The sequence below is a fragment of the Equus caballus genome, chromosome 6, assembly GCF_041296265.1.
Source record: "Equus caballus isolate H_3958 breed thoroughbred chromosome 6, TB-T2T, whole genome shotgun sequence".
Lineage (NCBI taxonomy): Eukaryota > Metazoa > Chordata > Mammalia > Perissodactyla > Equidae > Equus > Equus caballus.
This window is the reverse complement of record NC_091689.1, coordinates 45171146-45183883: the sequence shown is the minus strand read 5'-3', so window position 1 is coordinate 45183883 and position 12738 is coordinate 45171146. Positions and strand designations below refer to the sequence as shown.

The following is a 12738-nucleotide window of genomic DNA, read 5'->3' as shown; positions in this document are numbered from 1 at the left end:
GAAGCTGAGGTAGTTTTAAACCTAATGTAAATGGCCTTAAATACTAAAAGAAAGGCTTAGATATTCATGAGACAATAAGAAGTAATTGTAAATATTAAGCAGGAGTATAATATGATCAGAAATGCACTTAAATTAGTCAAATCAGTGCTTTGGAGGGGAAATATTGTAATCCAGGAAGCTAGATTGGAAGGCATAGCAGTAACTAGGCATGAGGTCACAAAGACCATCAGAGATGTGTGAAGAACTAGGATAATTCGATGACACATCGGCCCCCAGAGGGGCCAGGCAGGGGGCAGGGAAGTTTCATGAAGAAAGGGGAGTGGCCACTAATGTGAATTACGACTGAGAAAATGTTTAGTAATTAATGATCATTGATGATCTCGAATAAAGCATTTTTTCCGTCAGCTGGTAGGGGTGGAAGCCTAATGGCCAAGGGTGAAAGAATGAGTAGCTGGGAAGGAAGCAGAGGCAGTAAGTGGATAGCACTGTTTTAAGTTTCGTGGTGAAGGAATAATGGACGTAAGTGACAGGGTCAAGGGAAGGTTCCCTTTAGAATAGGAGATGAGAGCGGCCGACCTGCGCATGGTGGATGGGAGGGGGGCAGAAGCACGCTGGAGCGAGAGGAAGAATCCAAGGACGAAAGAACTCGGCCAGAGGACACCAGTGAGGGCAGGATCGAGATGCCTAGTCTTGGAAAGGAAAAGCTAAGAGAAAAGAAGAGAAGATAGCAAAATACAAAGTTCTGTGGCAACTCTGTTCTTGTTTAGCCTCATTCAAAATGCATTCGGATTGCATTGTAAGTCCTGCAGATTCGGCAGCATCTGTCAACTTACTGAATCTTAATAGCGGAAGTAGAAATACTGAGATTGCAGAAAACAGTGAGAGCAGCATCCTGCCTTGTTTTCCCTTTGGCTCTCATCCTGAAGTGGACTGCATCAGTGCTCATAAGTTTTTGCTCATGTGTGCCCCCAAATAATTTTCTATAACTACCCCTCACATGTTTTAAAGTTTTCACGTAGGTTTAAATAGTTGTGAAAAGTGTAATTTTCAGTAAAATTGAAAATGTTGCCTTTTACGCTAAGAATTGTTACGTCAGTCTTAGATATGTCCTGTGGAGTTTCAGTACTGTGACCGCATCCACCATCGTCCATGCATGAACTTTTAAGAGTCAAATTTTACGCCTTTCCTTTTTCTCTTTGAACTCATAATTCCATTCCAGTATATCCCCATAAAATTTTTTCTAATGTGATGTATTTTATGCTTAATTCTTTTGTGTTAGTCACCTTAGACTTCTCAGAAATGAAATATGTATATTAACTGAAATTTTTTTAAATGTATTCCCTATGATCCTAGTGCTCTGTTATAATTTTTTTCTGTTATTGTAGCATTACTAGTATATAATTGATCAAAATAACACATATTTTGATAATTCAACATATAAATTAAAATTTCACCAAAATGCATTTCCTGTAGAGATGGATAGGGTTTTGTTTATTTTTCCCCATTCATGTGTCTATAAGTTAATGTTAATTACTGCTAGAATTAGGATCAATGTGATTCTTATTTGGTATTTTTATAGATGTAAGTACTGAGAAGTTTGTTGACATAAATAGATCTGGATGGAAGAGTTTTGTTATATCAATGTCACTGATTTTGTTTTTTTTTAATTGAGATAAATTCATAAACATAAAATTCACCATTTTAACCATTTTAAAATAAAATTTAGTGGTGTTTTAGTGGTGTAAATTTGCGACGTTTTGCAACTGTCATCACTATGTACTTCTGCACATTTTCATCATCCCTAAAAGAAACCGTCTACCCGTTAGCAGTCAGTCCCGATCGTCCCCCATCCCTTAGCAACCACGAATCTACTTTCAGTCTCTGTGGACACGCCTACTCCGAACATTTCATACAAATGGGATCATACAATTTGTGGTTTTTTGTGTCTAGCTTCTTTCACTCAGCATAATGTCTTCAAGGTTCATCCATGTTTTAGCATATATCAGTACTTCATTCCTTTTTATGCCTGAATAATATTCCATTCTGTGGATATCCCACATTTTGTGTATCCATTCATCAGTTGGTGGACATTTGGGTTGTTTCCATTTTTGGCTATTATGAATAATGTTGCTGTGAACATTCATGTAGAAGTTTTTGTTTAAACGTATGTTTTCAGTTCTTTTGGGCATGTACTTAGGAGTAGAGTTGCTGGGTCGTTTGGTAATTCTATGTGTAACTTGTTGAGGAACCGGCAAACCATTTTCTACAGGAGCTGCACCATTTTACATTCTCACCAGCAATGTATGAGGGTCCTAATTTCTTCACATCCTCACCACAGTTGTTACTTTTTTTATTATTATTATTATTATAGCCAATGGATTTCTTTCAACTCCTGAATTATAGGCTAAAATTAACATCACAGTTTTTAGCATCAAAAATTTAACAATTAACAGCTAACACCTCCAAATTAGATCCTTTTTTCAGTTTTATTGAACCTCAAAGAATTGTAAGCCACATGATTTACAATAGTTAGATTTCTTCATTTTTACAATACTAAAACCGATGTTTTGATTGATGCACTGAAGGTCTTTATATTGGGAGGTGGCGGGGTCAGGATAGGAGAGAAGTAAGCTTTTCTTCGTAAAGTGGGAGAAGGAGGATTGTGGAAGGGGAGGTGGCAAAGGAGAAACCTACACCTCCCTCAAAGGTAGATCTTCAGTCAGATCAGTTTTAAGAAAGGATTCCTGTGGATGTGAGGGTCTAAAAAATTGATTCCATTGAAATGATCCCAGTTTGAAGACCTCTAGGGGTCATAAGTGACCAAGAAGGAGATTATGCATTGCCTAAAATTTGCAGTGAAAGGCAGTATCAATGCTGAAAATTGTTAGTTCTTTTGTATATTAGCATGCAGCTACAGGCAGACTAGCAAATGTGAGCTCTCCAGAGCGCAGAGGAACTTCCGTCAAAGCCCTTGATGGCTTTTACAGAGAGTACAGTTGTTTGGTACGGTACCTAACGCTTCCGTAATGTTTTAGCATGAGAAGTACTCTAGAGAACCTTTTGTGATTTCCTGACTTTTATAGAAAAAAATAATCGTTTGTAGGTGAAAACCTTGCATATTGAAGCATTTATATACTTGGAGTTTTTTGAGGTCATTTACTATGCACTGTCTTTAGAAAGTACTTATTAGAGGAGATATTAGTTACTTGCAGCGTAAGTGGCAATGAGCATATTTTTATTCCCAAGAAGAAAAAATATATAAACCGTAAAACATTAGCATTCGAATGCAAATTAAAACATCCAGGTAATAGATACATAAGTATTTCCTTGCTCTGTGAGCTGAAGGGGCCTGGGGACAAGGACACCCCAGTAGCTGTGAGCACACCCAGCACGGGGCCAGCCCCCCTCAGTCATTTTTAAGAGTGTAAAAGATCCTAAGACCCGAAAAGATTGGGAATCACCATAATGAAGTAATAAACATTTTATAGTTATAATTATGAAGACTTGCAACATGGGAAAATATTCTGATGATAGTGAAAAGAAACAATTTAAAATGGTATAATCACTGATCATAACTAGGAAAAACTATAAAGATGTTGCTTATAGAGTGACACTGGCACTCGTGTGCACAGTTGGTCAAAGATTACAAAGGAACATAGGAAAACGAATGCATTTGGTTTGTTAGATAGCTGGGATGCGGTGTTCGTTTATTTGATTACTTTTGTAATGACATGCGATAAAACCATTTTAATGCATTTCTTATTCAAATATTATAAAATTTAATAGAATTATCGTGCTAACCTATTGACAATAATAGGTGGAGTTCTTATGTCATTGATATTTGTCTTTAGAGTTGTCTAGAAAGTTTTAAGCATATGTTAATTTTTAAAATTATATTTACTAGGCTAATTAAATTAGTCTGCATTCTACAAGTATAGTCTAACAGCTGGAAAAGTTTGTATTCCTAAAAACCAGAGGAAATCCAACTGAAATTTGCAAATAGTTGCCTAAATCTATTCACAAAGTGGATAGTCAGCATTATAGATAAATTAGGATCTGACTATACTTTGTTTTTCTACAAAGTTCTGTTAAAAGCATATGATTTGTTTTGCTTCTGTTTTTAGGAAATGACTATACCGTGGTGCTTAAGGAGAGCAGAACTTGTGTTTAAGTGTGTCAAAGGTGAGCGTAACCTTATATTTAACAACCACCACCTATGTTTCTTCCTCTCATATAGTGAAAGTGGAGCCACCCGGGAGAAAGATTATGAAAGTTCCTGCTGTCATCTGGTGCCTCAGTTAAATGGGTTAACAAGCAACTATTTCGTAATGGTCTGTTTTACTTATCTTTTCCAGTCACAAAATAAATCTCTGGCCCCATTGAAATACAAAGATATTTGGATGTTATTTATATTTTGCTCTGAGTGTAGCTTCTTCTGTATTGCCTTTTATTTTCTTAAAAAGAAAAAAAAATAGAGCCACATGTTTAATTAACCTTTAATAGCCTGTTTTAGCTTCATTGTATAGAGATTAAATAGGACTTGAGAAATCACAAGTAAGAGTATGTTGACAAAGCTGTTCACAGCCTCTGGCGTGGAGCAGTAAGGGCTGCAGAAGTTTGTGTCCTGTAGGCTTAGCCTCACCTACAGGCACCCAGCCACCTGGAAAGTCAAGACAAAGCCCCACAGTGAAAATCCCACTCACCTCAGGAAGTGACTGGTAAGTCTGAGGACCAGAACTCATAATTCAGCCAAGTCTGCTGTTCTGTTTTAGGTTTCATGATGGAAATGGCTTCATGGGATGGAGGAGTTTCTCGGACAGTGCAATTTCTGGTACCACAGGTGTGTTATGTGGATAGATCGCACCTCAGTTTAATCTCTGTGGCAGTATTCCTCGCAGATAACAGCTAGGCGCACTGCCCTAAACTCGTAACAGAATGCTGACAGCTTCCTGTGATTTCAAGGGGGAAGCATTTGGGTGCCACAAAGGCACTCAGTTTATCATCAAAGATGTCAGTGTCTACCACTCAAAGGATCTTTTAGTCAACCCCAAAACCAAACTTGACTCGTCATTCCTTTGTTTTTTCCCCCATATTTATGTTATATAGATTTTATTTATTTATTTTTGCTGGGGAAGATAAGCTAACATCTGTTGCCAGTCTTCTTCCTTTTATTTCCACACTAAAGCCCCAGTACATAGTTGTGTATAGTTCTAAGTTCTTCTATGTGAGCTGCCACCACAGCATGGCTACTGACAGATGAGTGCTGTAGGTCTGTGCCTGGAAACTGAACCCAGGCCGCCGGTACACAGCCTGCCAAACTTTTACCTCTAGGCCATCGGGACTGGCTCTATGTTTTATAGATTTTGAAGAGTTCACAAAGAAGGGCATTGGCAGAGAATAATTCTGTATTCTGGCTAGAACTTAGCAAAACTAGCGTCACCTTTACTACCGAGTACACTAGTGTCGTCTGGGGGTTTTTCTGGTATTTGACAGAAACATAGGTTGTCAGAGGATGGAGCCAGAAAAACAGCCCCTGCCCATAGCCATGCGGTTAACCCAGTCCTGAAAGAAAATTTTGACATATTGCATTCCATATCTAAAACTAGTTCCATTATTTTAAAATACTTTAAAATTGTAAAAATCAATGATGATTTAACAAGTACAAACTTTTCTTCTTTTCACTTCCTACAGAGTATTTCTGAAGAAATGTTTTATCAACTTAGCAACATGCTCCCCCAGATCTTCCGAGTGTCTTCAACACTTACCCTAACATCCAAGCACTGAACCCTTACAGACTGACAGGCTGGCGGGAGAGGACTGGTAAACGCTCCAGGAACGTGAGCTGCACTGGGATTCTGTCGAGCAGAAGGTGCCCAGAAAGGCAACTTCCTGCCCAAATCACACATCCAATCATATGTATCTGTTAAACATTCCAAAAATTCGTGTACTGTGCAGACTAGTGATCAGCCCCTTACTTAGGTGTTTATTCTTAAAGTTTCTTTATGAAAGAAATGTCTCCTTTTCCTACTGTTGTGTCCCGTCTGTGAATATGAGTGAGGATATCACACATGGACACTTGACGGAGGACACTGTTTACGACGCTTTCGTGGAGACATTTGACTTTGCAACAAGGTTTGAATGTATCAGATGCAAGGCTTAATTCAGCATACAAATCAAATCTTCCCTCTACCTTATTTGCCAAGTGAAAATTAAACGGCACTGAAATAGACATTGCAAGTATGGATTTCTTCTGAAAATCTTTTTCTAGAAACAATTGTATGAGGCAAATGTGCTTATTCTTTGAAATTTTCCAGTTTCAAAAATTTGCTTTTAATGTACTTTTTCTAAGGTTTTGTAAGTTAAAAGTCAGAAAAAGACTGGATTCTTTACCTCTGTCTCTTCTTCCCTACGTGACCTTGCTCTTCTCTATTAATAATGTTTTTCATGGGCTGGGAAAATAGTGTGCTGCTTCACAGGCTGATGGAGAATTCGTCTGAGCCAGCACCTGCAGTATTTTAGTGCTCATCAGTATTGTGACAGTCAGACAGTGAGGGTCATTTTTATTTCTCCATCCTGCTTCCTGCAGTCTCAGCTTCCCTAACCATTCTTCCACTTCTTGCATCTCTCTGCTGATAACTATGTCCCCATTTCTGTCTGTGCTCTGTTTCCGCTCCTCTTCCTTTGTCTTTCCTTGTAGCACTCCTTTCTCAGATGCTGTGTATCACTTGTTGCTAGGAGTGGTGACTATATTCAACAGAGGCATTTACCAAGGCATAGTTTCATCAGATCCACATTGGATGGATGCTGTAACCAGCCAATGGAATGAAATGGAGGACGCTTGATGTCACAATAAGGTGGTATATCTTGATTCCAAGAAACAGAAATAACTAAATAACTCTAATTTCTTCTCTAAATAACTTAGAGAAACTCTTGGCATGCAAAATGATCTCCCATGACAGAATGTTCTTGATTTTCGACTCAAGGAAACAATTGTGCAAGTAACAACACTAGGGAAAACACTCACTGCAGACTTGTCCGTTATACACAGACACTTTCCAAAGCCTTTGCCAGGGAGCCTGGTGATGCCACCAGGAAGTTAGAGATCCTGCCCTTAAGGTGAGAAGTTGTCTTCTAGGCACATGTTATCACTGAGACTCATTCTAACGCAAAGCAAGGCAGACAGAGGTGGGAAATGTGCTAGAGCGACGTCGAGACTGTTTTAGTTCATAATATGAAAGACTGACTTGGAGGTGGGTGTAGTGGGATCAATAAAAGGCATTCAAAAAGAGGAATGGAGAATCTTTCTACAGAATTTCTGTAACTAAGTGTACACCAACAGCTTGAAGGCTGCAGCCAGGTGTCAGGATGTAGGAGTCAGGGTTCATTCACGGAAGCTTGATGAATGCTGTGGCCCAGCCCTTCGTTTGTCACCTCAAGGCTGTTTTATTAAGATCTATAAAGTGGTGGCTTTCACCCCAGGGCAACTTAAAGGTACTATTTGGCCTGTGACATCAAGATCAACTTCGGAAGTATCCGTTTTGCATGGGGTACTACATTACGAGATGTACAGAAGTGGTAAGATTGGAAAAGTCATGCTTAGGATGCACAAACCACCGATAGGAAGACACACCAAACACTAAGTGATAACAAGTGTGTAGCATGCTAACTGGTGGGGGATTTTGGTGACCGAGTAGATGAGGAAGCCTGGAGTTTCGTGTTTGGACCCGAATGGAATGAAGGGAGGCAGTGATGAAAGGCCAGTAGGTTGAAAGAAGCTGACTCCAAGAGCCTTTTGGCAGTTGAGGGCCCTGGGCCTTTGCACAGACGTGGGTGAGGAGTTTCTCAGTGAGCATGAAGTTTTCTATCTGAAGAGACAGTGAAGTATTCCCAGGACATGACAATATGGTCCTCCAGTCCTTAAAAATACACCTTGGAAATCAGCCAGGGGCATTGAGACAGTTCTCCATTCTGTCCTGCTCTTTCCTCCCCGTGCCCCATTTCTGTTCTCAAAGCACAAAACCAAGCATGGCTATAACCTTGCCCTTGATCAGGAAGTGTGGCACCAGCTGTTCCTCGGCATGACAGTGTGGCCGGAATGGAAGAAATGCATGAAAAAGAATTTCAGCGGAAACACAAGTTAGCTTGCCTGGGATTTGGCGGCTCTCTTATTGGCACAGTACACACTGTCATTTGTGTCACTTCACTTGGGTCCTGGCTAATTCTCACAAGAAGAAAAATGTTCCACAAAGGAAAGATGAATTCATGGAAGCATTCCTGTTCTAGAGGCCACAAGGAGAATCAGCAGAGCTGTGTTGAAAGAACTGGCGAAGCTTGGAGAGCAGAGCCTCGGGGCTATTTTTCAGTGTCTAGGTGAAAATGGTTGCTTTTCTGTTACTTACTTTTCCCATTTAGATGAAACTGACTGCTTTGCTCAGAAGTCACAGCAGTGTAAAACTCATTATCATAATCATGAAATAAAAAATATTTTACAAAACCCATTTACAAAAAGTACCATGTGTTCAGAACCATTTAGATCAGTGCTTTTCTCTCCTTTAACCACCAAAGAACCTTTTCATTATCTTCTCCATATTTCCCTGAAATATTTTGGAAAGTTTTGCTTAGCAAGCAGTTGAAATCATTGATTTCAAATCATTTGAGCAGTAATCTGCTTTTTGTTAATCAAGGATGTGTCTGTGGAACTGAGTGACAGTATTAGCAAGTGATCCATCGTGTGGTAACACAGAACACGAGAGTTCTCACCGTATGATTCCATGCGTAGCTTTGTCACATAGAATACAGAGTTCTCACTGTGTAGTTCCAAGCAGATTTACAAAAACGAAAACAAAACTTGGCCGTTTTATTTAACCTGGGAGGTCTTATGCCAGGTAAATGTATCTTTGGAAAGATTTTTTAAATAGCTTGATAACGTCTTAAAAGACCGCTAATTTCTGGGGACCACAACTTTAAACAGAAGTATTTATGTGAGTGTATTACAAAGGGAGGGCAGAAGTAAGGACAATGTAAGTAGCAGACGGACCTGGGAATCCCGTCCAACACTTGCTGTTTAGGAAGCATTTATTAAGTTTCTTCCACACACACAGGCGTGGTGCTAAGCAAGATTCAGCCTCTAGAAGGCTGGAGACAGATGATGGGACTTGAACTGTTTGATTAATGTAAGGAGACTTGGCAAGCTTTTCTGTTATCTGTGATGCTGACGATCTCTAAGGACCAGGACAAACTGCCAGCTAAAACAGGGGAGTGGATGAGGAGCCTCCTGAGGTGGCCAGCAGAACTAGTATGTGCTCATGATGTCCTATTCACACATACACAGCTAGAATCATCATGATACACTCCAGATCACTCTCGCTGTTCTTTTCCTGCTTTCCCACTGGAAGATGGTTCCCGATGTGTGGATACAAACCTAAGATAGATCAGGCTTTCTGATATATCCAGATCTAAGACTTGGCTGAACTTCATGCCATATACGGTCAATCCTCATTAATCGTACACTCAAATTTGCAAACTCACCTGTTTGCTAAAATTTGCAACTCAGGCATTTACATAAGCACATAGTCATTTACAGAAACAATAGTTTCATCAAATCCAAGTTGTATGAGTATTGTAACTGGCCCACAGAATGAAGGGAGGACTCTTGGCAGCACTTTTGGCATCACTTGTGGACATGAGCAGAGCAGTGAAAAATCTGGGTCGCCCAACACACACATTCCCACTTGAAAAGAGCAAGGCGGCCCTCTGCCTCTGGTTTCAGCTCTCATAACGTAAACGTGTCCTTTTCACGGTCTACTTAGTGCCACATTTTTTGCATTTTTCTGCTTTCTGTTGGAGATTTTGCTGTTTAAACTGGCCCCCAAGTGTAGTGCTGTTTAGTGTTCTAAGTGCAAGGCTGTGATGTGCCTCAAAGAAGACGTGTGTTAGATAAGCTTTCTCTGGGCATGAATGATGGTGCTGTTGGTCATGAGGTCAGCGCTCATGAATCAACACGCTGTGTTAAATAAGGTGTTCTTAAACAGAAACACACATTTAGAAAGGTTACATATTGACTGGCTGAGAAAATGTGACAAGAGGCTCGCAGGAACCTAGCCCTGCGTTTCCCCTGGGAGCAGTCGTTCAGTATTCATTCATCCAGGGTTCACAGCATGAGAATCGACTGTATGTGAGTCTTCTCTCACAGGCAAGAGAGCATAAAGAGCCGTCTGTGGATCTCTTTAGCACATGGAGAATAAAACCTGGAACACATTACGAGAGAAGCACACAGACCCTTCCTGGAGATGTTTAGGAATTAGCAGAAACTGTGCTGTCACAGGTTAGGTATGACATCTGCAGGAGGAGGATGCATTGCTGGGTCTCTCCTTCCTGTCATTCGCTTTCTGTCCTTCCCTCCTTTTTTCTTTATAATGGATTCCTGGCTTCCTGTTATCAGCAAATCTGTGCCCAAAACTCTCCACTCAAAGCAACCATATAGTATCAGAGATGGGGAGCTCAGTCCCTAGAATTAAGCAACGGTGGTGGAGTGCTACCTCCCTGGTCTACTCGCTGTGGCATGTTGCGTTGGTGTATTACCTAACCCTCTGAAGCACGTTGCATCCGTAAGCTAGGAAAAAGTAATAATAGCATCTACCTCACTGAGTAGTTGGATTAATAAGAAAGTGCACACTATCTGGCATATAGTCATTCTATAAATACTGCTGCTATTAGCCTTCCTTCATTCCTTCCTGTCTCCCCTTCCTTCCTCTCTTCCTTCCTGTCTGACCTTTCTCCTTCTTTCCTTCCTTCCTTTCACTAGATAGTAGGGATAGTAAGTCACTTAAAACACCGTGTCCTCAAGGAGTTTACAACCTCACTGAGTTGAGAAGAGAACACATGTAACTCACACTACCAGCCAGCATATGGTAAGAGCATACAGTCAGCGCAGAGTAAAGCGTACATAGCGTGCCGTGGAAGTCAAGGTAGAAACATGAGCAATGCATTGGACAAGAGGGATGTGGCGCCCCTGAGAAGACTGCAGAGCCCTGCCGTTCTGTGGCATTGACTGGGTGCCCTCGGGGAGCTCTGGTCACTCTCAGTAGGTCAAGCACAAATCCTCCTGGCAGACACACAGAATGCTGCCTGTGCCAGCAGCGGCAACAACTTCAGATACAAAGGACACGGCAGGTTAGAATGTCAGGAGGAAGTCACAGGGTGGGTGACTAACCCTGTATTTGAGCGGAGCAGGAAGGACTATCACATTTGTATCAGGTGAATCTGAATTTTAGACATAACAATCGTCTGAAGTAGTTATAAAATTTAAAGTCTCCTACCCACAGAGCAGCTGTATAGAATTTGTCCCTATAATGCTTCCCTGGCTTATCTCTTATGACTGTCTTGTCAGTGAGCTGATCAGATGTTTGCTGTCTTAGAGATGACTGACTGAGGCCAGAGGATCAAATGCTGGCAAAAGGATTAAATGCTAGGATGGTATAGCGAAGATGTCCCAGGGGTGAGAGAGGAGGATTAGAACTCAGAAACAGCAGTCTACTTAGTCTATCTTACGTGTCTGGTGGTGGCGAAGGGAGAAGGGGCAATGGGATAAGTATATCTCTTTGCTCTTTTTTTTTTTTTTAAGGTTTGCTTTTTAGTGAGGAAGCTTGGCCTTGAGCTAACAGCTGTTGCCAATCTCCCTCTGTTTTTGCTCCCTTAAGCCGAGTACACAGCTGTATATCCTAGTTGTAAGTCATTCTGGGTCTTCCATGTGGGACGCCACCACTGCATGGCTTGATGAGTGCTGCGTAGGTCCACGCCCAGGACCTGAACCAGTGAACCCTGGGCCACCCAAGCGGGGTGTGTGAACTTAACCACTCAGCCACACAGGCCCCCCCTTTCTTTTTTAAAATCATCTTGGCCTTCTTGTCTAGTGTAGCACATTGGCTCATGGATTCTTTTATCTAAATTTTCTTTTATTACAAAATACTTCCAATATACAGAAAAGTTAGGAGAATTACATAACAAATATTCATGTATTACTACCTATATTTGTTCAATCTTAACATTTTGCTCTATTTACTTCTGGCCTCTGTGTTTTTTTAAGACATAAAGCATCAAAGATACAGTTGAATCCTTGTCCCTGTTGCCCCTCCCCAATTCTATTCTCCCTCCGACTATCAGCTGTTTCTGAGTTGACAAACCACTCCAAACTTAGTGGCTGAAATAATAAGCATTTATTATTCTTCGTGACTCTATGGGTCACCCAAGAAGTTCTTCTGGTCTTCCCTGGGCTCATTTGTGAATCTTCAGATCTACTTCAGTAGGTCAAGTAGGCAGCTCTGATGATCTTGGCTAGTCTCTCTCATGTTATGAGGTTGACTGGCTATAGGCTGGAATAGGATGACCTCAGTGGGGACACCTAGACCTTCCTTCACTGGGTCTCATCTTCCAGGAGGCTAGTTCAGACTTGTTCACGTAGCCGTAGCAGGGCTGGAAAAGAGGGTGGAATCATGCAATGCCCCTTGAGGCCTAGACTCAGAACTGACTCACTGTCACTTCCACCACATTCTGTTGGTTAAAGCCAGTCACAAAGCCATCCCATATCAAGAAGTGAGGTAACAGAATCCACATTTTAATGAGAAGTGCTGCAAAAATCATATCGCAAAAAGCCTGGACACAGGATGGGGAGAATATTTTTGCTATCAATATATCACTCTCTCTCCTCAGCAGTAACCACTATCTTAATTTTGCTGTTCT

The 12738-nt window shown here is 40.9% G+C and overlaps 1 protein-coding gene across 5 annotated transcripts in view; it reads left to right on the top strand.

Moving 5' to 3' along the window:
* The window catches only part of FERRY3 (FERRY endosomal RAB5 effector complex subunit 3), a 43975-nt gene extending 37746 nt beyond the window's left edge, over positions 1-6229 (top strand). For all 5 annotated transcript variants that reach the window (XM_023643004.2, XM_023643005.2, XM_023643007.2 and 2 more), the window contains 3 exons: positions 4125-4182; positions 4773-4840; positions 5692-6229. In XM_023643004.2, coding sequence (XP_023498772.1) covers positions 4125-4182; positions 4773-4840; positions 5692-5784 — 219 coding nt within the window. In that variant the 3' untranslated portion in view covers positions 5785-6229. The remainder of the gene's footprint in view (positions 1-4124; positions 4183-4772; positions 4841-5691) is intronic.
* Positions 6230-12738: the final 6509 nt, after the last annotated feature.